The 22,960-nt window shown below is 31.8% G+C and overlaps 6 protein-coding genes across 20 annotated transcripts in view; 3 read left to right on the top strand and 3 right to left on the bottom strand.

Annotated features, from left to right (window-relative positions):
- Nucleotides 1-56: 56 nt before the first annotated feature.
- Nucleotides 57-4,687, bottom strand: LOC127063723 (peroxisomal biogenesis factor 6-like). 3 transcript variants are annotated; one of them, XM_050993816.1, is made up of 4 exons: nt 4,556-4,687; nt 1,738-1,979; nt 1,382-1,648; nt 57-1,284 (listed from the first exon to the last, which is right to left on the bottom strand). In XM_050993816.1, exons 2-4 carry the CDS (start codon nt 1,971-1,973, stop codon nt 1,092-1,094), a joined length of 696 nt encoding a protein of 231 aa, XP_050849773.1. In that variant the 5' UTR covers nt 1,974-1,979; nt 4,556-4,687; the 3' UTR covers nt 57-1,091. The 3 variants fall into 3 exon arrangements, with proteins under 3 accessions (XP_050849773.1, XP_050849772.1, XP_050849771.1); XM_050993815.1 differs by lacking the exon at nt 4,556-4,687 and adding an exon at nt 2,187-2,784; XM_050993814.1 differs by lacking the exon at nt 4,556-4,687 and adding an exon at nt 2,634-2,780.
- LOC127063717 (protein orai-2-like) lies at nt 3,952-7,340 on the top strand. The gene is made up of 2 exons (XM_050993803.1): nt 3,952-4,921; nt 5,495-7,340. Exons 1-2 carry the CDS (start codon nt 4,235-4,237, stop codon nt 5,984-5,986), a joined length of 1,179 nt encoding a protein of 392 aa, XP_050849760.1. The 5' UTR covers nt 3,952-4,234; the 3' UTR covers nt 5,987-7,340.
- LOC127063718 (signal peptide peptidase-like 3) lies at nt 6,181-12,567 on the bottom strand. Of its 3 annotated transcripts, none has more exons than XM_050993806.1 (7): nt 11,865-12,567; nt 11,594-11,659; nt 11,371-11,491; nt 10,989-11,293; nt 10,559-10,902; nt 9,988-10,413; nt 6,181-9,840 (listed from the first exon to the last, which is right to left on the bottom strand). In XM_050993806.1, exons 3-7 carry the CDS (start codon nt 11,397-11,399, stop codon nt 9,772-9,774), a joined length of 1,173 nt encoding a protein of 390 aa, XP_050849763.1. In that variant the 5' UTR covers nt 11,400-11,491; nt 11,594-11,659; nt 11,865-12,567; the 3' UTR covers nt 6,181-9,771. The 3 variants fall into 3 exon arrangements, with proteins under 3 accessions (XP_050849763.1, XP_050849762.1, XP_050849761.1); XM_050993805.1 differs by having other exon boundaries at nt 11,371-11,519; nt 11,865-12,566; XM_050993804.1 differs by having other exon boundaries at nt 11,371-11,507; nt 11,865-12,566.
- Nucleotides 12,568-13,198: 631 nt separating this feature from the next.
- Nucleotides 13,199-19,185, top strand: LOC127063816 (transketolase-like protein 2). Of its 2 annotated transcripts, none has more exons than XM_050994051.1 (8): nt 13,199-13,432; nt 16,538-16,683; nt 16,773-16,962; nt 17,045-17,279; nt 17,371-17,514; nt 17,627-17,800; nt 17,892-18,107; nt 18,251-19,185. In XM_050994051.1, exons 1-8 carry the CDS (start codon nt 13,326-13,328, stop codon nt 18,920-18,922), a joined length of 1,884 nt encoding a protein of 627 aa, XP_050850008.1. In that variant the 5' UTR covers nt 13,199-13,325; the 3' UTR covers nt 18,923-19,185. The 2 variants fall into 2 exon arrangements, with proteins under 2 accessions (XP_050850008.1, XP_050850009.1); XM_050994052.1 differs by lacking the exon at nt 13,199-13,432 and adding an exon at nt 15,379-15,549.
- Nucleotides 19,186-19,574: 389 nt separating this feature from the next.
- Nucleotides 19,575-20,703, top strand: LOC127063824 (uncharacterized). The gene is made up of 2 exons (XM_050994063.1): nt 19,575-19,723; nt 19,797-20,703. Exons 1-2 carry the CDS (start codon nt 19,635-19,637, stop codon nt 20,398-20,400), a joined length of 693 nt encoding a protein of 230 aa, XP_050850020.1. The 5' UTR covers nt 19,575-19,634; the 3' UTR covers nt 20,401-20,703.
- Nucleotides 20,561-22,960, bottom strand: part of LOC127063808 (E3 ubiquitin-protein ligase lubel) — a 75,261-nt gene continuing 72,861 nt past the window's right edge. For 8 of the 10 annotated variants that reach the window (XM_050994026.1, XM_050994032.1, XM_050994025.1 and 5 more), the window contains 8 exons: nt 22,688-22,885; nt 22,331-22,609; nt 22,158-22,247; nt 21,930-22,086; nt 21,511-21,841; nt 21,128-21,253; nt 20,861-21,029; nt 20,561-20,619 (listed from right to left, as the gene is read on the bottom strand). In XM_050994026.1, coding sequence (XP_050849983.1) covers nt 20,590-20,619; nt 20,861-21,029; nt 21,128-21,253; nt 21,511-21,841; nt 21,930-22,086; nt 22,158-22,247; nt 22,331-22,609; nt 22,688-22,885 — 1,380 coding nt within the window. In that variant the 3' untranslated portion in view covers nt 20,561-20,589. Of the gene's footprint in view, nt 20,620-20,860; nt 21,030-21,084; nt 21,254-21,510; nt 21,842-21,929; nt 22,087-22,157; nt 22,248-22,330; nt 22,610-22,687; nt 22,886-22,960 lie in introns of all 10 variants that reach the window. The other 2 variants (XM_050994031.1, XM_050994030.1) reach the window with 2 other exon arrangements.

Here is a 22,960-nt window from a genome sequence, read left to right as displayed (position 1 = left end):
TAGATCAATTATGGTTTTAAATACACGACCAACTTCATAAATTAAAGACACATTACTGACAATCAACAAGTTTTTTACTTTCGATAAAAAAATTTCATAGCGCGCGAATTATTCCACGTTCATTAATAAGTGACAATCATCGTGTGTAGATTACTTCGCTTGCAGATACAAATGAATTGATATATTTTTTATTCTATTACATTATTTCACTTCCTCTTATAAGTAGCTGTTATACTTCTATTATATAATATATTTACTATACATATATATATTTACACATACAAACACACACACACACAACTTTTTATTTCTCCTGTATGGCAAATTAAGTCAACAAATTTGAGTCAACCGAATGAGTTAAAAGATCACACTTTTTTTCGACTTATTTATTATATCACTAATATTTGCACATAGGAATACTATTAAAAGATTATATAATATGATAGATATAATAAAATTAAGGCAAAGAATAAAATATAATAGAGTTGAATATTTATAACGTATGAATGACTAACATGAAATTCTATCGCGTATTTTATCTCATATTCGACTCGTTTTATTATATCTTATGTAATTGTCTGAATGGAAATTAATTAATAAGCAAGGAACAAACAAATGGTACTTATTTCCAAAGGAACTATGTATTAAGAATTATGTTTACTACGTTTGCCGAGATGAAGCAGACCACATCATACTTTGATTTTTTTTCATTTCGCAAATTTATGGAAAATTCTTAAACGAATATGAACTATTAACCACAATATGTAAGTGTATATGTAATTATAAAGTGTGTAGAAAATGATGTAGTGTGTAGATAATGAGAAGAAAGAACCAGAGAGACAAAGATAAAAAAATAATGCTTGTCATGTAACAGCATTACTAATTTTATCACAATAAGTAATCAACGATGTAGTTGAAACTCAAACTATCTTATTGTATAAACATACCACTCTTTTGTATATTTAAACAAGAGAAATTAATTGCATATAGTCGAGTTCAACAATGAACTTTAATTAAAATTTTTTATAGAGCTAAAAATGTACTCTGATGCATCAATTTGTTCAGAAGCAAGAAATATTTTAATACGTTTTTCATAATTCCATTGGTTCAAATGAACTTGTTTGATTCAAATCAGGTATACCATCGCTATTATTGTTGTTATTGTTGTTATTATTATTGTCATCTGACGCATTTGGAACCGGCGTTGGACTATCTCTTGTAGGTAAAATACGAAGATGTTTACTTGGTGGTTCCCAAAGAACTAATGCCATAGAGGGCCTCTCCCTAAAAAACAACAATTACAACTATTCTAGTATCTATTCATTCGTATATCAATGATTATAGATGATATCTCAGATTAAATATCTTGTAGTAGATTTACAATTTGGATAGAAGAGTCGACGGAAGAATGGATTCCTGTTGTATTCGTTTCAGTTCTTCAGATAGAATTAATCTTGGACTCTTTAAATTGTCAGTATCAACCACATTAGCAGTTTCCATATCCATCCCTACATTGGATTTTTCAAGTGAAGTAGTTGCTGTTGACGTAGATGGTACAGGATCTTGTGAATGGTAAGCAGAACTGATATGTAAATCTTGAAAGTGTGCAGCCATTTTTTCTTCTGTTATTAGTTGTTTTGTCTTTCTGCTATATTAGTGCAACAAATTATTCACATTATTGTATCTGTATATAGATCTGTTATTCAAACAGCATAAGATATCAAAATGAAAATTTACATGTCAAGTAAATCCGGTGTCTCTAATTTTCTTTTCTGATGAAGGTTAGATGTAACATTTTGTTCGCCAGTAAATCTGATTAATTCGGATTGTTGTACCGACGGTACACTCCAAGGTATAGATAAAGGTAATACTTGTGGCATTTGTGTCCAAGAACCTACTTGCTGAGAAGTACCTTGTTGTATTATCATGTGTTGAAATATCGATGGTGGAGTATGTAGATGCGTACCTCCCATTGCATTCTATTATAAAAAAAAAAAAAAAAAAAAGAAAAAAGAAACATTTATTCGTAATTTATAAATATCTGTACTTTATGAATTTTCACAAATTTATAAGAAATATATAAATGAACAGGAACGAAATTCAAAATATATTTCTATCTATAATTTACGAATAATGAAACGAATTAATTATTCTAAAGGCGTCCTTCAATATGATAGGTTACTTACTGTCATTTGGAACAACAAAGTGAAAAATTGTAACTTTTATTTTCCGAGTTTAATTTTATAGCGATGATATATACGAAATAAGAGCTTGAATAAAGATAATTATTGGAAAATAATCTAAAAGGTTAAAAATTAGTAGGAAGTCTGAGTTTACGTTCCACTTCGTCCCAGAGACGCTAACCTTCACAGTTCTTTGTAAGAAAGTATCGATAATAACAAATTATATGAGCGTTAAACATTAAAGAAAAATACAATTATAGAAAACAATAGAAAGACGTTTAAATGTTGTCCTCTTTGTTATTATCCGAGTATAACGTTTGTTTGCATTGCTATGTGTACATAAATTTCACTTTTCTCGAAAGATCGTGTAACTAGTCGCAATTTGTTGTCGTTCTCTCTTCTACGACGTCTTCTAAATAAATACTTCTTAATAAAAACACGTTCATTTACTTTAATGCTTTGCATGCGCACAGTTAAAATAAAAACTGTTCACAAAACTGGAGATAAATAATCTAATGATTATTACGTTACTTTGACATACATATATGCACGCAACGATACTAGAACGTACGAATACGTTCAACGTTTCGACTCGGATTACACTGACCAGTGCTGCCAATCTAAATTTACAAATATTTTGTCGATTACAATTCAAAAATTCGCGCCAATAGATAATTATCACAAATATATTAATCCGAAGAATCAAATTTCATTTTCTTTTGTTTTGTACATACACATTTTTAGATATCAATATCGTTAATGATCATTAATTTTTGTAGATATAACGATTATTAATGACTTTTTATGTATCATGTTACATGATTTGATGACGTTATGCATACGCGCAGTAAGTTTCTATTTCGAAAGTGCTAAAATGCATTCGAGCAAATAATCAAATATTACGTTTAACAAATTTCACAAGGACAAATAAATTGTGAAGTGTAAGTTTAACTCGAGCGATGTTCATGTAATCCGACTGGTGAATTATATTTTTTATTTAACTGTAGTTGTACGCAATTCTCGTTTCATGTGTGGCAAACAAATTTTTCAGTTAATGGGAAAATAAATTTTTGTAAAATAATACGATATGGAAATGGAATTTTGAAGGATTACAAAATATTACAGACTTGTAATTAACCTGGAAAGACCTGTTTGCATAGCTAGCTTATTAAAGGTCAACGAACGCGAGTTACATGGAAATGCGAGACCTTTCCTTTTGCATTTACACATGTGACTGTGTGTGTGTATATATATATATGTATGTATGTATGTATGTATGTATGTATATGCATATAAATTTCACTGTTCTCAATAAACATGAAAATTCGAATTTCTATCGAAAATTCCTCTTGAAAAAATATAAGTGCTTATATAAGTAGTCTTTTCTAACAATGGAAAATTTTGGATGCATTTGAAAATCGTCCATGTTTTATTATCTTTATGATGGACGTTAAGAAATGATGTATTCTTCCATCGCACGAAATTGAACGATTACGTACGAATGTTCGTAATAAATTACGGACAAGGCAATTCTTCTTCCATAAATAATAAAGCCGTATTTTCTTCGAGCATGTATTTATCAACACGTGCTATTTACTTCGGGGTAGGTAGGCTTGGTTGGAATACAAATAGCCTTTGTTATTTTTTCTCTTTCTCTCTCTATTTGAATGGATCATATAAAAAATGATACGTAAAATCTTAACGGCAATGGATTTTCTTGTGTATACGTACGTCTTATAGAATTCATCGAATTCGAGTGAGTAGTCGATCTTTATTTTTCATTTCCGAGGATAAAAGGATAAGAACGGAGGAGAGCGAAAAAGGAAGAGGAGGAGGATCGGCTCTACTCGGTTATTATGCGATCGACATAGCTTGAAAACGATTAATACTATTGTTATGATTCAGAGGTACATCGTGACGTAGTATACACCTCAGCGATCTGTCTGCTAGTCGCTCGAGGTAGTCGTAAAGATCCTCTCAGTTTGCGTTTGGATTGCGCCGAATTCACTACGAATTGAAATCTTCCGGTAAAGTGATAGTGTGCGAAATGAATGTGCGAGAATTTAAAGTTAAAGGAAAATAGCGTCATGTCGCAAGATAATTTAGAATCAATCGAATCGATTAAATCGAAAAGCGGGAGTCTCGATCATTTCGAAGACGAGAAGCGCGCGAAAAGTTGCGCGGATGAACTTATAGTCGGTAAATCGAATAAATCAACGCAAAGTGATATCACTCAATCAAATTGGAGACATCCTTACGGTCTCTCGCATAAATCTTATTACGGTGGATTGCAGCAACAACGTTCGACATCTGCGTTGCATTTACCGAAGCACAATCAATATCAGATAAGCGAATCCAATTTTTCCACTTACAATCCGAAGAATAACACTCTTTGCTCGACGCAAAGCGAATTGATATTATCAGCTAGGAACAGAGCCAGCAAATATGTCACGTTGGACATGAGATCCAACGTCGTAGGAACTCCTCCCTCGCATTTTTATCTACCTTCGAACTCAAACAATTACATCGGAACACCCGGAGGTAGTACACAACCGTGTAACACGTGTTGTTGCGCTTGCAACGGACCACAAAATTCGCAAACGAATGTGCCTCTCGTTACATCTCCGATCAATGATCACGATGGACCGCAAAGCCTCTCCTGGAGGAGATTGCACATGAGCAGAGCAAAACTAAAGGCAACCGCGACAACATCCGAACTTTTAAGTGGTTTCGCAATGGTAAGCTTGCATCGAGTGGATAGAACAAACATCGATATCGCTATCCTTCCTTAACATTCTCATTTGTCGTTTCTACGATGATCTCATAGCAAATCTCTCATAACGATCGATTTTCGATTCGTTTACCTTATATCATAGAAAATAGAAATCGTTGAAAAATGTTACCACGAACAAAGTCTACCTGCGATTACACAACGTTTCCTGAAAATCATTAAATCAACATCAACGACAATTCCGTGTATGATCTTCAAGCTTGATCTCTGATTATGCAAGACAAACATAGCTTTCTTCTATATATTTTTGCGCGAGAATTATTTCACATTGAAAATTCATTCTCCAATCGACATTAAAAGAAGATAACATTGTGCGATTAAACTTCTACCTACCGGCATCATAAAAAGATTGACGTTTACACCGTAATCGTATAACACACATCGTAAAAAAATATAAATTTAAGAAAACAGAAATTGATAAAAAGTCAGAAGATATTAAAATGTCGAAATAATAAAGATATTGCGTCTTTCTTAGCCATTTTCCGTGATAGTACTAAATTTGTATATTTTTATGCTTCAGGTCGCAATGGTAGAACTACAAATAAATGATCCAACTGCGGTACCGGAATGGCTGTTTGTTATGTTTGCGGTTTGCACGACGGTATTAGTATCGGTGCACATCTTCGCTTTAATGATAAGCACATATCTTTTGCCGAACGTCGAAGCTATCAGTAAATTACAAATATCGCGTCTCATTACAGAATCCCCACACGAAAGAATGCGTGGCTTCATAGAATTGGCCTGGGCATTTTCGACGGTCTTAGGATTATTTTTATTTTTGGTTGAAGTAGCGATACTTTGTTGGGTCAAATTTTGGGATTATTCCTTCACCGCTGCTACTGCCAGTACCATTATAGTAATACCAGTACTTATAGTATTCGTAGCGTTTGCCGTCCATTTTTATCATTCTCTCGTTGTTTACAAGTGTGAAACATCAATATCGGATATGAAAGAATTAGAGAGTATAAAGCGAAACTTGGATAATGCAACGATAAATCATACTACGGTATAACGAATATAATTGGCAAGTTTATTACATTTTAGAAACAACGAAACTTTTTTGACTTATTTACTCAAATATATATAGCAAGTATATATAGGAATTTTTAATCGAATAAGTTACATGTTCCTATCGGATCTAATAATACCATCTTCGAAAACGATCATTTCTAAGCATAGTAGTGGTGAAGAAAATACACGTATAAGTCTGTTTAATAAACATTAATAAACATTTAATAAATTACTTATTAAACACAGCCACAAACGAAAATGGCTATCTATCGTTTTATATATATATAAACGTACATCGATGTACACAGAATGTCAAAATCAGAATCAAAATTTTCAACGGGACAAATAGGCGCGCGTACTTAATTCCTTTCTTCTTTGTTTAATATTTTAATTATATCTTACGGTATTTAATTCCTAATGCGCGATTCAATTTTCAACTTTTCATTAAACATGATATTTGTTTTTTCTTTGCCTATCATACGTATGCATTCTTTTTTTAATTTCTTGTTTATCTTTGGGTTAAAAAAATCGAAGAATTATTTTGCGCCCTTTTTTCATAAATATATATATATATATATATATATATATATATATATATGTATATATTTTTTCTTTTTAAATTTACATAACGAACAGTTTTTTGTCGATAAAATTTCAGACTTTGCACGAAGTTCCATAGTAAATAATAACTATATCGCTGTCTTCTACGAAACTGTGGTTCGTTATACATAATTTAAATACTTGTCTACAGATAACGCATTTTTCATTAATGTATAGTAAACTAAGTTGTGATTTAATCGATTTAATTTATAATATTAGATTTTTCTTCCTTCTTCTTTTATACAAAATAACATATTTATGAATGAAATTAATATTAGAATGAGAACAATGAAATACAAATACTACTATATAAATGCATCTTCTGGATGAAGAAATTTCATGAGATTTCTTCCTAATTGCAGAAACGTTTTCATGTATATGTATATGTATATATATATATATATATATATATATATATATATATATATATATATATATATATATATACATATATATATATATATATTTGATAGCGCGATATATTTTAAATGGTACTTAATTTAATCTAAAAATATGCTTCAATACATATCTTTAGAGATAATATCTTACTTTCAAGAGTGGGAAGAAATTCGTGATGTAAATTTAAATATTCTTAGATTAATTAATTATATATACAACTGAATGATTAATCTAAAACTTATCTTATATATAGATATTTTTTTTTCTTTTTTTTTTTAATCGTATTACACATAAGTGTTATCGATATATAGTATTAAAAAATCAAGTTCGAAAAATACTCGTACAGAGAAATAAATTATCTATCGAGAACACGATCCGACTGAAGACAACATACTTCGATAACGTATAATATATCATGATAAAAGGAAAACTTTTTTGTGCTATGGACAGGTAGATAAACAGAAAATGGGAAATATCGGATAATATTACGCAAAAATTAAATAATTTATGTACCAAAAAGTGTATTTAATTTAAAATATTTTCACAACTAGACACTTTGGATCTATCGCTAAAACACCATCAAAGAAGCAGATTGAGAATGGGAGTAATTTAATTCTAATACATACATTTAGCATGAAACTGAAATTAATCTTTACGATAAATCTTGACAATTTCCAATGCTTTTATTTGCACAATGCTATTGAAAATGTTTTTTGTTCTAATTATTTCATTTGCATAATAACAAATAACGCGCATTGTATTTTTCTTTTTTCTTTTTATTTTAAAACCACATATGTAAATTACCATATGAGGAAGAAAATCAAATACTTTTTGGTTTATGTTGCTACTGTACAAAATAATTTATCACTTACTGCCATTGTTACTTTTTACGAACATAAGGAAGTACTGTTAAAAAATATGAAGGTGCGCTCAGAAGAAAGCGTGCCGAACCGCTTGATATAATTATTAATATTGCAGATATATCGTACGCAAGTGCACGAATAATAACCTACGTTAAAAAGGTTTGCAACATTCGCAACTGTTTTTGCAGACCTGCACGATTACCATGTATATTAGCGCGATTGATCTAAACGCATCTTAACAATCTTGGCAAAAGTTTGCTTATTTTGAAAACATAAAATTATACTCTAGAATCATGATATACAAATAAATCTTTCTCTCAACATTTGTTACAATGTAATAATATAATATATATGTTTTAAAGAAATATAAGATGAGTTGTTATGTCATATACATTTGTTTTGCGTAATGTAAGTTCAATTGATAAACACTGATTATTTAATCTGTATGAAATCGCGAATTATTTGATCTGTTTATACTGTGTCATAGCATATTGTGTATTATATTATACTGTTTTATACTATATTGTATTATACTGCATTAATGTAATATTATGTAGTATTATACTATGTCAACCTACTATGTTATAAATTGATGCAGGCAAAAGTTAAAGAAAATTTGTTCTTGAAAAATCTCTCGATAAATTGATTTTTATACACATTATTTTCAGTCTTGTCTTTAAATAAACATATAAAGTCTTTCAAGTATCCTATCCATAGCAAGTGCTTAGGAAGCTATTCAAAGAATTAATTTTTCTTTAAAATTGGGTATACTTCTTCGGAATAAAAACCCAAATATACAGTTCGTTTTTAATCATGTTATTTTCACACTGATTATTTTGCAATTCAATAACATCTTCAATTTTATTATTCACCGAACAAGTAAAAAAATTCTATAAGTTAAGCTTATTCACAATGCCAAAGCGAACTGGAACTCTGAGTTTTTTAAATTATGAAAATGATATATTTACATAAACATTGCTTTTTCCTATACTAACCTAATTTCAAAGAAAGTCACAACCTACTCACACATATTCACTGAATTTCGAATTAAATTTTCAAACAAATGTATATTAGTTTAATCATCATTCGGTGTTACGTACAATTCATCCGATGCTCCGTAAATAATAAATAAAAAATATTCTATGCAATCTTCTGCTGCTGAAGCATCAATATAGAGTGGAGTGACTATTAAGTATTTTCCATTTATATCCAGATCAATTACTTCAATGTTTTCAATTTGCACATACATTCTCGTAAAAATAGAAAAGAAATAATAATAATAATGATAATGATGGTAATAATAATAATAATAATAATAATATTATTAATAATAATAATAATAATAATAATAGTAATAATAATAATAATAAAACTGAAACGAGAAGCAAGTAGAATTTGTTCTTCCAAATAATAATATTTATAGTTTCGCGTATCTAATAAATTTTAGAATACTTATTGTTTACTCTCAATTATCTACCACACATACTCTACTCATACTTGACATCAACACTTTAAGATATATGTAAAGAATGCTGACAAAATACGAGTATTGGCTGGTATTTTGGAAATACGTTAAAAAAAATTATTTCTTTCTTATTTTAATGTATAAAAAATATATATAAAAAAAAGAAAGGAAAGAAAAGAAAAAAATGACAACTTGTGCATAAACGGTACTCCACTCTTAACATTACTTTGTTCATGAAAATTAATTCTATAAGAGAAATTCTTAGGTGCACTATGTAATGTCCTGGTTAATTTTCGAACATGTATTAGCTTTTTTATGAATCAATGATATTAAAAAACTCTGAATGTGTCATGTATGGAAAATCTTACTTACTTAAAGTGATACTGACAAAGACCAGAACTAAAAATTTTAAATGACAATGAATCTTGTGTTATTATTTTTCAAGAGCCTTGACTCTTGTCAAACTTCCATGTATATAGAAGGTTGTTGAGATATGAATGGTTCACTCCACATCCGACGTAAATCCCCCTAAAACATTATGATTGAACTCTGAAGTATATATACACATATATGTATATACGTGTGTGTGTGTATATATATATATATATAAATATATAATACGCGAACTTATATTTTGCGATTTAATATGGAAAAAATTATGTACTTAAAATGTACCTTTAGATAAGCCATTGTCAGTAGTGGCAGAAGGGTAAAGGGCACGAGATACAATAAGGCAGGCTGTGCAGCTTTGAACACCTCAGAGCTTACAGTAGCAGTGAGCAAACCAAGAAAATAACCAATTAAGGAGCAATGAAAATAACTAATACGGTTGAAGTGTCGTGGTGGTGGAACTCCTGTTTCACAACCACCAGGCAAGAGCTGACTCTTTTTATATGCATCATATCTCAACACAAAGCAGAGTAAAAGACCTGGCATAACGATATCACCAAGACCTAGCATTGAAAAATGTCCCGCTTGATGCATTGAAGGAAACATCAGCTTTCCTGGTAGAGGAAGTTTTGGAGCCTCCCTAGCTACACCACCTAAGTGCAATCTTTTGGCGACAAGACTTACTGGATTATCAGCAGGTCTAGTTGCTACCTATGAAAAGTAATATCTAAAATTATATCTCTTTAAAAAACACTTGGAAAGTTTATACTATTCGATAGAGAAATCTATATTTCTCTGATTGGGTAAAAATCATGCAAATTCGATAATTAAAATAAAAGAATAATATATGACTCACCTTAACCATTACGTTTGCACTAAATATATAAGATGAAAAGAAGACCCAGAAAACATCATAAATCAAAAGTCCAGTTAAAAGCAAAGTAGATACTTTTAAACTTGGTAATCGAACAAATGCAATGAAGGCTACACAAAGGCCCATGCCCATTGCATCCATGAGTAACCAGTGTCCTGTCAGTACCCATATACATACTATGCTCACACTGAGTGAAAATGAAAGTAATTCCGCTCCTGTAAATCTTCCACAAATGCCAAAGGATATTTTGTTTCCATCTGTGCAGGGTCTAATTATATATTGACACATGGGTAGTAGAAGAAATGCCAAAGCAACTGTAGCTATGACTGTAAATATAAATAGTATATTTTTTGCATTATCATTCTATCAACAGATAATGACTTTTTTTTGAGATAACTATTCATAAACTTACTGGCTGTACATATTGCTAAGAGCATTTGCATGCTATCAAAAAAGAAAAACATGACGAGTAGAGAAATGGAAGCACCAAGAGGTAGACAGAGAGCATGCATTGTATCTAAGGTTTGGATTCTTCCTCCGTTAGCACCACCTGTGTTTCCAGTACTACTATTACTCAACATTCCACTACGTTGCTTTTCTTTCTCTCTTTCTTTTGCTTCCTGTTCCATATTTAAGGATCGGAAACTGCCATAGACTATCAGTAGAATTGAAATTAGGAAAGTGGATATTCTGGATGAATCCATTATAGAGTAAGCCCTAAAAGATATACAATCAGAATATACAAATCAATGAAACAAAGTTTCTAAGCGTCATTGCCCCAGAATAAAACTAACCACTGATAGTCAACTTGATACGTGGCCATCTTTAGCGATGCTTGGCCGTAGCACACAGCGCTATGCTAAGACACTTTGTGTCATTTAGACGTCTTTTAATGTACTTTCCATTTGCACTAACCTATATCAGAGATCATCTGTAGATAAAACTATGAATTAATTAAAAAGACAATATCATTTCTTTTGTCCGTAGTACTCAAACTAAGTCGAAAAAAAAGCTTACCTATCGCACATCACATTAAACATTCTTGGCAAACCCAGTTAGGCCATTTAAGACTTCATTCACAACCTATAGAAAACAATGAAAATAAATCATTTCTTTCACCATATAAAAAGATAAGAAGAAAAACAATAAGGAACACAATGAAATTATATATTTCTGCCAGTTAAGATTATATAATATACTTGTAGAATAAAAAAACTAAAAAGTGTCAATGCACACTGTTGAAAGTAAAACAATCTTAATGGCAAAATAAATAAAACAGCCATTTTACCGTGTTGAAGAATGTTGTCATCGCCATTAATAATTAAAATCATTTTCAGGTAGGAGCAACGGTTGCTTCTATAATACACGGAAAGCAATAGTTTCTTTCGTCCACTTTCAAACTTTCGCTCACGACTCTCCGCGTTACCAAACCAAGCACAAGGTAACAAAATATTAAGACATCAAAACTTAAATTAGTGGCAGCTGCGAAGGTTGATGTAAAAATGAATAGATCACTCGAATTGCCGTGTATCCTCGCTCGATCTCATCATTGTACGAGAGGGAAGCTCGATAAAATAGCGAAGTACGTTCCAAACGGTGAACGTTCACCATTTTGGTAAACATATGGGTCACGTGACTGGCCCTGGCCCCAAGAGGTTGCTACTCCCTTACCCTAGATTGTATTTCGACTGGCGATTCTCCTCAATCCATCCACCTGTCTCTCACCTGACCGATGCGAAGCCTAGCCCATTCACGATTCTAATCATCACCTTATTTATAAGATAAACTTCCTATACGATTAACGTGCCGAAAAGTAAGAATAAATGTTTGGAAAGCGCGTAGGAGAAAAGCGCGATTAATACCGCACGATCGGTCAACCAGCACAGTCAACTGCACAGGTCAACCATTCGTGACTGCTGCCGACTGCTAGCGACTGCTTGACAGGCGCAGGTCCGCTAGAACGCGCGTCCACTGGATATATCGCCAAAATTTCTTTACTTTCAGCAATACCATTAACGTCTCTGATTTATTCTATAAAACTAGTACACATATTTATTAATATCTTTTATAACTTAACAAGGCGATATCTCTTTAACATTTCTGAAACTTTTTCTTTCGGAAATCATAAGGTCGTAAGATCGAATTCTTACGAAATAACATATTTATCGCTCTATCGTATCTTTTATGCCATCATTTTTTTTTTCCTTTTTATTTGCCTTTAATAATTTTTGTCTTATGTACATATGTACATATTCGACGATTGAAGAATTAAAAAACATAGAAAATGTAGGCAGAAAATACAAACGCTTGTGACATGAAAAAGGACGCAACATGTGATTTTCTATCGTAAATATTATACGAGTTTACCAAAGAAATATCGAATTGTATCATCTGTTAAAAAAATGCGCTTTTTCTTTTCTTGATAAGCTTCGTAAAAAAAAAAAAATAATCATTTGTCATTCAATAACATTCATATTAATTCGCCTTGAAGTCACCTTAATGTATTTTGCGAACGTAGCAGGTAGCGCTATCTGTTGGCGTATAAAATGCAAAACGAAAGTTCGATGAATCGACTCGATTTGAGTTGGAAGTTTAGGTTCTTTTCTCTGTTCTTGGTTTTACTATCTCCTCGTGCTCGCGCGGTCTCTACTTGTTGCACGCTCGAGTTCTAACCAATCTTGTTCTTTTCCACTAATTACGAAATAAGTCAAATTTCTTATATCGAATAATAAAAAGATTTCTTGAAAAAATGGCGAGCTATCACAAACCAGAATCAAAAACCATTCAAGAACTAAAAGACATTGCTAATAAATTGAGGATTCATTCGATCGAGGCCACACAAGCCTGCAAGTCTGGGTAAGACTTTTTATATTCGTTAATGCGTTAGTACGATCCTAACGTAGAATTATCGTACACAGCAATAATATGTTACCGATTATATTAACCTTTTATATTATCACCGATGATTCACGTTGTACTTGAAATTTTATAAATTCGCGCCCAAAAGATACAAAGTCATCGTAAAACGTTATAATAAATTACGTCTCTTGTAACGTATAACAGCATTAAAACGACCTTCGGTCGTTACAAGAATTGAAATTGAAATTAAAAGTGACGGACGTCAGGAATGATAAAGTACACCGCGCTGGAATATAAGACTAAGAGAGAGAGAGAGAGAGAGAGACTTTGTTTGCGCGTCCATCTTTAAAATCATACGATGATATGCGTGATAAGCGAATTTACTGCTACATTCACAGATATCGTCCGATTGAAATGAATTCTAATATTAGTTAAGGGATTACGAATGGTTTTATTTTCTTTGAATATGAAATCTCTTCGTCCTTCTTTCCTCTTGTTACGAAGAAAACAACATTCGCGTACTACCGGCATTATCATTATCTTACCTTCTCTTTTTCCCCTACTCTTTTATTTTTATCACATTATTGAAATCTATTTTACGATAGACAATTTTTTTTTCTTGATGAATCTTTCGTTCGTATAGACATATTTAATTTTTTATTCGATTATAGACATTTTTTGGACTATTTATTTTAATAGTTGTAACGACGCGTGACTACTGAGGTCAAAGTAGCCTTTTTAAGCCTTCATCGTACTTATGTATTTTTCTCGAATATCGAGATATTACGTCATATTCGAACGTATGTAACGCTTTTTATGCGTACTCTTAAATCCTTTCAATGTTGAGTTAAGAAACCTTCGGATTACGTATATTTTTACTATTAGCTTTAACAATGACATCACGAGTCATTTAACGAACAGTAATTACTATTGTAATTAACGTTTCCAATCAATGAAGTTTTTAAGTTTGTTATAAAGAGAAGAGATTTTTTTCAAAGTTTATGCTTTTCGATAAAAGAACGCTTTGTAACAATGAAATTGCACTTCCACGTGTACAGATGCCTATATATTATGTAATATATATATATATATATATATATATATATATATAATGCAACGTACGTTGTGTGGGGTACTTGTTACACGATGGGAATATATAAATATAACACGTGGATATAGTTCTGTAAATAAAAGATTGTTGAGAAAGTTACAATGAAAAAGAGAAAAATTGAAGATCGAAGTTATTTGAAATACAGAAAGTAATTTGAAATACGCAACAACGTAAGCAATGGAATTTCACATTTTCAATCTACTCGACGGGAAATGTGAATCATTGAATCAGCTTCGTAATTTTTATTTATTTATTTTGTTTTTTATTTTTTTGTTTCCTAATTGGAATTACAGTAAAACAAAAAGAACAACGTAACGAAGGAATTACGATGTATTCTTGACTCGTCGCAAATAGGTTAGAAATAAAAATCTCGTAGGATACTTTTTGCGGGAAAATAATATTTTTTTAAAATGCTAACTACACAAATTTTGTACGACGAGAACTATTGAATATCTAACGAATAAATTGAATATTTGTTCGATCAAATAAAAATCTGCGCTATTTTTATTAACAATATCTGATACTCGTTACAATGTAATTTAAAATTTAAATTAAATTCCAATAAATCCAAATGATGACTGAGCATGATTTCTGTAGTATTGAATCAATTGGTAAAAACTATTGATAACTTGTTGCGTGCGTGAGTATGTATGATTATGATAAATCACGAAGAAAAAATAATGAAAAATAATCGATATATGTATAGAAGGTACACTGCGAATTGTAATGGTACGTTTGATAACCGGATGTTCTACGATGGTTTCATGTAAGTGTATATCAGTGGCAGTTAAGTAGTAGGGGAAATTTACAAATCGCAAGTATGTAACTCATGTAGAATCTGTTACCGGCCTTAGTTATTGAGTACTTCTCGTAGAATACGTACGTTAAAATTTTAACGTTTCACATTCAAGATGGTATCTTCCACGGAGGTAACTAAGTTACAGGACTTAGCAAATAAACTTCGTTTGCAGTCTATAAAAGCGACCGAGTCATCAAAAAGCGGGTTTGTTTTTCATTATAATTATTATATTCCTTATTTTTTTCTTTTTTTTTTTTACAAAAATATTGGTTTTTCAATTCTTATTACGCACATTCACGTCGACGTTTTTTCTCCTCTTTTTTGCGCGCGCCTTTTACAATGATTTAACAAGACGCCATTTTCTTAAGAAATACTGATAAATATTTAATTTTTTTATTTTCCTTAATTTCGTAATGCTTCATAGTAAATTATGTTTACTTGGAATTATTATTTGTTTTGAAAGAAAAACGGTAATTGTCTTTCTTTTCCTTTCACTCTCTCTCTCTCTCTCTCTATATATATGTATCTCTCTTCATCATGTACTTGAATTTGCCTTTTACTAGATGTATGGTTCTTAGAATGTTTTTATTTGTTTAACGATTATATTTCTTATACGTAATGCTTGTTTAAACAATAATTGATTAGCATGTACAGACGATATTTTGTTATATGTATATACACGCTTTTCACATGCGTGTATTAAACACGATAATTACTATATAAGAAAAAAACTAAAAGCTTTAATTTAATTACACATGTAATAATCATATAACATTGATATATTTGTAATATATGTGCTTCTTTCTTCATTTGTTTTGTCCAAAGTTATACGTAACCTCACATTTGTGCGCTTATAACGTTAAGGTTACGAACGGTCGAATACATTATTTTTTCGATTTCGTTAATTATTACTATTAGTTAAATACACTAATATGAATTTTTGTCCTTATAATTAATGTCCTTTATTCGACCTGATACATCACGCCATTGATATACCGAGCACTTTGACCCTGATAAGAACTTGTGATTATAAATACAAATATGATCTTGATATTAGGATTTAGGATAGTTTTAATGCTTCTAAGTATTTCTTATCTATACTTTCTTTCTTTTTATATATGTAATTAATTTTTTTTTTCATTTTTTGAGAAGAGAATAATTAAGCAACTAATATTTAATACTATTATTATAGACATCCTACATCATGTTCTTCAATGGCAGAAATTATGTCCGTTCTCTTCTTCCATACAATGCGTTACAAAGTATCAGCACCACGTGATCCAAGTAGTGATAGATTTATACTTAGCAAAGGCCATGCAGCGCCTATTCTTTATGCAGGTAAAATATTATATAGGATATAAAGAATATAATGCTAAATGTGATATAATAAAATGAAAGAAATAAAACATATTTTATTTGTCTAATAGCTTGGGCAGAAGCTGGTCTTTTTCCAGTCAGCGAGTTATTGAACTTAAGAAAGTTTGATAGTGATTTAGAAGGTCATCCTACTCCAAGGCTTAATTTCGTAGATGTAGGAACAGGTTCATTAGGTCAAGGTCTTTCAGTAGCAGCAGGCATGGCCTATGTGGGAAAGAATTTTGATAAGGCTAGTTACCGGTATGCAAATAAAAAAAAATTCTTTTTTAAGCAGTACTTAAGCAGTACTTGAACGAAAATTATCAATTTTATTTTTCTTTAGAGTATACTGTCTAATTGGAGATGGAGAAGCAGCAGAAGGTTCTATCTGGGAAGCATTGCATTTTTCATCTTATTATAAACTAGATAATTTGTGTGCTATATTTGACATTAATCGTTTGGGACAAAGTGAACCTACTTCTCTTCAACATAATATGGAAGTTTATCGTAAAAGGCTTGAGGCTTTTGGTTTTAATGCATTAGTTGTTGATGGTCATGATGTTGAAGAACTTGCTAAGGTATATATTAATTTATGAATATGCGTGTGTACATGCCTAGAATTCATAATTTACAATTTTAATATTTGGATTTGTTCATTTATTCTGGTAGGCATTCCATGAAGCACAAAACACGAAGGGGCGTCCGACTGCTATTTTGGCAAAAACATTTAAGGGTAAAAATTTTCCCACTATAGAAGATTTAGAGAATTGGCATGGAAAGCCTCTTGGAAATAAAGCAAATGAAGTAATTCAGGTACAATATCATGAATGTTATAATCGATGTATTTGTTGATAATCGTTTATATATTAATTAATAATTATTATTAAAATTAATAAGATATTAATTAAATATTCACTTTTTGTAGCATTTGACCGGACTTTTAAAAAATTCTGGTCCTTTAGGATTGCATCCTCAAAAACCATTAGTTGATGATGCTCCTGTAATAGACATTAATAACATTAAATTGGCCTCGCCTCCAAGTTATAAACTCGGAGAACAAGTAGCTACTAGATTAGCTTATGGCACTGCTCTTGCTAAGGTCTGTCTATTTATATTTGCCTATTTATATTTGTCTATTTATATCAGAGGTTAATTACACGTTCTAAAGTTTATTTTCTTTTTTTCATTAGTTAGCGAAGAATAATTCACGCGTGATAGCTTTGGATGGCGACACTAAGAATTCTACTTTTGCTGAGAAAATAAAGACTGTCGATCCAACTAGGTTTATCGAAGGTTTCATAGCTGAACAGAATATTGTCGGTGTTGCCATCGGTACTGCTTGCAGGGATCGAGCTGTTGCTTTTGTCTCTGCATTTGCTACATTCTTTACACGTGCCTTTGATCAGGTAAAAATGATATATTATCCTCGTGATCATCATCATCATCATCATCATTATAATTATAATTATAATTATTATTATCATTATTATTATCTTGACAAATATCAAGTCTACGTAATCTGTTAACGTTATTTATTTTAATGGTGTAGATTCGTATGGGTGCAATTTCTCAAACGAACGTAAATTTTGTTGGCTCACATTGTGGTGTGTCCATCGGTGAAGATGGACCATCACAAATGGGTTTGGAGGATATCGCTATGTTCCGCACGATACCTGGATCAACGGTATTTTATCCGTGCGATGCAGTTTCTACCGAACGTGCCATAGAATTGGCTGCTAATACGAAAGGCATTTGTTTTATTCGTACCTCGCGTCCAGCTACACCGGTTTTATATAAAAACGATGAAACATTTGCTCCCGGGAAAGCTAAAGTATTGAGATCTACTGCAAAAGATCAAGTTCTTGTTGTAGGTGCTGGAATAACTCTGCACGAAGCACTTAAAGCAGCTGACGAGTTAGCAAAGGCAGGCATAAATATTCGTGTAATCGATCCGTTTACTATTAAACCTATTGATGCGCAAACAATTCTAAAGAATGCTAAAGAGATTGGCGGTAAAATCGTAACTGTCGAAGATCATTATGTCGAAGGTGGTCTAGGAGAAGCGGTAGCTTCTGCCGTTTCTTTGGAACGAAATATTATCGTTAAAAAACTTGCTGTACCTGAAGTACCAAGATCTGGTCCTCCTAATGTCTTAGTGGATAACTATGGCATTAGCGCGCATAAGATCACTTTAGCGGTACAAGATATTTTGAAGTTATAATTTTTTATTTGATTTACGATGAATGGTCATAATATGAATTGGCAGTGATCACACGAGATGTGTTCATATATTACATTTATACATTTATAAATTTCTATACAAGCAGATTTCAGCAGAATCCATAAGATTGAAGTAAAACGTTTCGTCCATTAACGTTGAAAAATATAAATTACTTTATCAGTGCATAATATTAAATAGTAAAATTTAAAGAAAAATTTACATTGCTATTAAGAATCAATTAATAAACGAGAAATCACGTTTTACTCCATTGTATACTTTCTATGTAAGTTAAAATAAGCAAAAAAGTTTCTATTACATTTTTACAGTTTATATAATGATTTATGATATACATGAATTTGATACATGTATTTGTTTATAGTTTAAAAATCGTTATTATTATAATTTTCATTATAAAATTAACACATATAATAAGAAAGTAAAACTTTTTGCTGTTTTGTAACCCTTCAAAATTTCGCGGCTGAGATTGAATCGCCATCTGACGGATTCTTTCGTAATCATATTTCTACGGAGTATTAGATCATATCGCTGTTGGCCGCACTGCTGTGAACGTGTTTGAGGTTATAATCTCCTGTAAGTACTACGAGCTACGTTCAGTCGTGCGTTATACGCCAAATTTTCGCATCTTTCAATAATTAGGGTTATTTAATTCGATAAATATTACGACTTTAATTCAATTCATGATAACGAGATCATGGAAAAGATCGAACACTTGTGGAATGTAACTCAATATTTGTCAAAGTTGCAATGTCCAGAAGCGAATAGGTTACAAAACTTTTATATGTAAGTACAAGTATATTTTTTCTTTATAATTAAATTAGAAATTTAAATTAGAATCAAATTAACTCAATTTTAGAGAACGTTGTAGAAACGTAGCTAAAGGGATCGAATTACCAAAAAAATGTTTTGGACCTTCAATGATGTGTTCTCATTGTGGATCACTTTGGACCAATATAAATCATCAAGTACGAGTATTACCTGGTAGGAAGATTTCCCATTCTGTTGATAAGATGATTAAAACGAATACCGAAGGGTACAAAGTGTCTAAAGTTCGAGCTAAATTAATAAAAAAATGTAAAAAGAAGGAAATGAATAAACTCTCCATAAGATGCTCTGTTTGTTTACATCGAACAGAAATACAAATGAATAAACCAAAGAAGAAAATTGAAACCTCTGACAATACGTTAGAGAAATCTAAAATTCTACAGAAAAAAAAGAGGAAAAAAGGGAAAGACAAAACAGTTGGATTAAATATTTCTGGAAACTTAGTTCCAGAATTACAGTCGAATGAAAATAAGAAAATTCCTTCAACGAGTAACACGAGTCAATCTAAAACTAAGAATTTAAATACATCAAAGATAAAGAAATTAAATATAAGTAAAATGAAAGATATTGTAAATCAAAGTATGACACCACTTAATAGAAAGAGTTTAACAAATTTTTTAAAAGAACTTGTATAAAACGAAAATTAAAATGTATATCGTCCTATTGTACTAAACGATGGCTTATGCCTATATAGTAGTTTATTGAGCTTTGCATTACTTCCTACATACGATGGGTACTGATAAAATAAATAAGTACCACATTAAAATACGTGGAACTTGGATTTTTTATAGAATCTTGAAGGTTTCTCACGTGTTTATTTCCTATTATTCCAGTGGAATTTCCTTTTGTACAATCTGTAAAATAGTAATATATCCATTTGATATGGACAAATTTAATATGAAAGATTAATGTAAATAAAATATTCGATATCTGTACAATACGAGTAATTAATTAATTTAAAAGGTAAGCCCACCTTAACGAGTGAAAGTTAATTTCTTTGTTTAGTGTACTAACTTGTATTATTTATTTTCTTTGTAATAGGTTGTTTTGATGGAAGGATTAAAATGAAAGGAAAGGATAGGAATTGTTAGTCACCTGAATACACGCCTGGAGATAATCCCGCTCGGACATTTCCTGGTCCTTCGCAGGGGGAACTTTTCCCCGTCGGCGCAACTCTTGCTTGGCGTCGTTCAAGTCAAAGATAGCCACAGGGTCCAGCTTGCTTTTGAGTACCAGGCCCGCCAAGTATTCAATGTAGTGCTGCCTGCGGGGAAAAGTACCCAGATGTTAGTCGTATCTTGTACAGCTTTCGTTTTTACCTCCGTCAGATCTTTCCTGTAGTGTTCTGGGTCACGCCCGTACCAATTTGGAGGTAGTTTTAAGCCGCTTCGTTTAACGCAAGTCTCGAGATCATCTATATTCAATAGCGGAAGAGGTTCCAACTGCGTAGAACGTATCTTTCGAACAAGATACTCGACGTAATGAATCCTGAATATTGGGAGAACGTGTTAGCATTTTAGGATAGACTATTAAGTAATTAAAGGATCGTCTTTAGGATCTTTTTAACTCTAGGATTAGGATATCAAATTCGTAAAAAGCGAAAAGATTGTTATCTTTCGAGTATCTTCTTTGTCGCTTGAACTTACCTTTTCTTTACGATTAACTTATAAAATATTACTTAATGATTCCGTTAGCATTAGGACGTTAAATCGATCGTTAGAATTAACATCAAACAAATTTTCAACCTGCATAAACCAGCTTGTCCCTCGACGACGTCCGAATTGCAAATCGCATCGACAACACCCGCTGGGGTTTCCTTTTGCAATTGAACTTTACATTTCCTTTCACCTATTGGCCCTTCCGTATCGTACTCGATGTCGTTCTCTTTGAGTAATTGTTGTAATTGCGCGGGTTCCTTGTCGCGAAGATAAAAGAGACAATTGCGCGGATGATGAGCGTGAAGGCCTAATTTTGCGCAATACGGACTAATCGAGCATTTAGCGCCCATAAGAAAGGCTTTACCACAACCACAACAAAATTCAAATTTGCATTGACTGCAGGTAAAATGCATGCAACCTGTAAAAATGTTATTATATACTTTACAGTTGTATTCGAAAGGATTTTTGGATTATTTCTTCGAATATATTTTCTTTGTTAATTGTACCTCCTCGAGATAAAGAATATCGGAATTTACACTTGGGACAATCAATACCATTGTCGGCCAAATGTTTCGCTAAACCAGCCGCTTGATTGTCTGGATCGTTTTCATCTTTCCAAGCTGCGAATTGTTCGCAAGTTATACCTTCGTGTTGTTTCTCCCACTGTGAATGAGTTCAGTCGTTACGTTAGTTCTTATCACTATTATATGTTTACATTCGTCGTGTTTACATACAGGCTTTCGACAAAAGGCACACGTTATAGATCTGCAGTCAGGACAGATCAGTCTCTTGTGTTCCGGGTCCGCGTAGAAACCACTCGAGCACTAGTAAACGATATTTTAAGTTGATTAAATATTCATACCATTGTATATATCTTTTTAAAATAGAGAATTACGTCGAGTATCACCTGAATGCACCATTTAAAATTAGGATCTTGCATAAGAGTCCGATCTCTTAGTTTTCTTTGAAAGAGTTCGTGAATAGGAGAATCCAAAAGTGATTTTAATTGAATGTCTAGATTACTAAAATATTCTAGAACGTCGTCTTCGTTCGCATCCCTCAGATTAGGCTCTTTGCAAAACGGACATACAGCGTCTATGATATTTCTATCGCTTATCTGAATGGTGAAATAATTTTTGGCACACTCGTTACAACAGCGATGTGTACATTTCAACATTGATATCATCTAAAAAATATATATATATTTTTTTTCTTTGTAATTATTTTCAGAATATAAATCGCGAATTATCGTCGATGTACCGACCTGACTCATCGCATAACGTCCGGTACAAAGTTCGCATTCTTGTTGTAAAAATGCAAGAGCCGACTCGACACTACCACATTCCTTAGCGGCATGAATAGCTTCTGCATCTCCGAATTTGAGAGCTAATAAACTGGCAGCTACTTCGGCCTCCTCGTAATTCGATGCACGTCCCTCCGCTAACAATCTACGTGCCGTTCTCTGTGAACGAACATAAAAGCTCGTGATGCGAAATCAAATTTAGAATATATAATTGCTCACAATCGATTTTTTTTT

This window comes from Vespula vulgaris, chromosome 5, assembly GCF_905475345.1.
Source record: "Vespula vulgaris chromosome 5, iyVesVulg1.1, whole genome shotgun sequence".
NCBI classification, from domain to species: domain Eukaryota; kingdom Metazoa; phylum Arthropoda; class Insecta; order Hymenoptera; family Vespidae; genus Vespula; species Vespula vulgaris.
The sequence above is the reverse complement of the archived record's forward strand: the minus strand, read 5'-3'. Positions and strand labels throughout refer to the sequence as shown.

Coding starts and splice junctions, on each gene's coding strand:
- LOC127063718 (XM_050993806.1), bottom strand. CDS start 11,399: ATGGCCACGTATCAAGTTGACTATCAGTG. Junction 10,903..10,988: donor CTTAGCAATATGTACAGCCA/GTAAGTTTATGA, acceptor TTATATTTACAG/TCATAGCTACAGTTGCTTTG. Junction 9,841..9,987: donor TGACAATGGCTTATCTAAAG/GTACATTTTAAG, acceptor ATAATGTTTTAG/GGGGATTTACGTCGGATGTG.
- LOC127063723 (XM_050993814.1), bottom strand. Junction 1,649..1,737: donor ACACCGGATTTACTTGACAT/GTAAATTTTCAT, acceptor GCACTAATATAG/CAGAAAGACAAAACAACTAA. Junction 1,285..1,381: donor TCGACTCTTCTATCCAAATT/GTAAATCTACTA, acceptor GTTGTTTTTTAG/GGAGAGGCCCTCTATGGCAT.
- LOC127063824 (XM_050994063.1), top strand. CDS start 19,635: ATGGAAAAGATCGAACACTTGTGGAATGTAACTCAATATTTGTCAAAG. Junction 19,724..19,796: donor AGGTTACAAAACTTTTATAT/GTAAGTACAAGT, acceptor ACTCAATTTTAG/AGAACGTTGTAGAAACGTAG.
- LOC127063816 (XM_050994051.1), top strand. CDS start 13,326: ATGGCGAGCTATCACAAACCAGAATCAAAAACCATTCAAGAACTAAAA. Junction 17,515..17,626: donor AAGCAAATGAAGTAATTCAG/GTACAATATCAT, acceptor CACTTTTTGTAG/CATTTGACCGGACTTTTAAA. Junction 18,108..18,250: donor TTACACGTGCCTTTGATCAG/GTAAAAATGATA, acceptor TTAATGGTGTAG/ATTCGTATGGGTGCAATTTC.
- LOC127063717 (XM_050993803.1), top strand. CDS start 4,235: ATGTGCGAGAATTTAAAGTTAAAGGAAAATAGCGTCATGTCGCAAGAT. Junction 4,922..5,494: donor TTTTAAGTGGTTTCGCAATG/GTAAGCTTGCAT, acceptor TTTATGCTTCAG/GTCGCAATGGTAGAACTACA.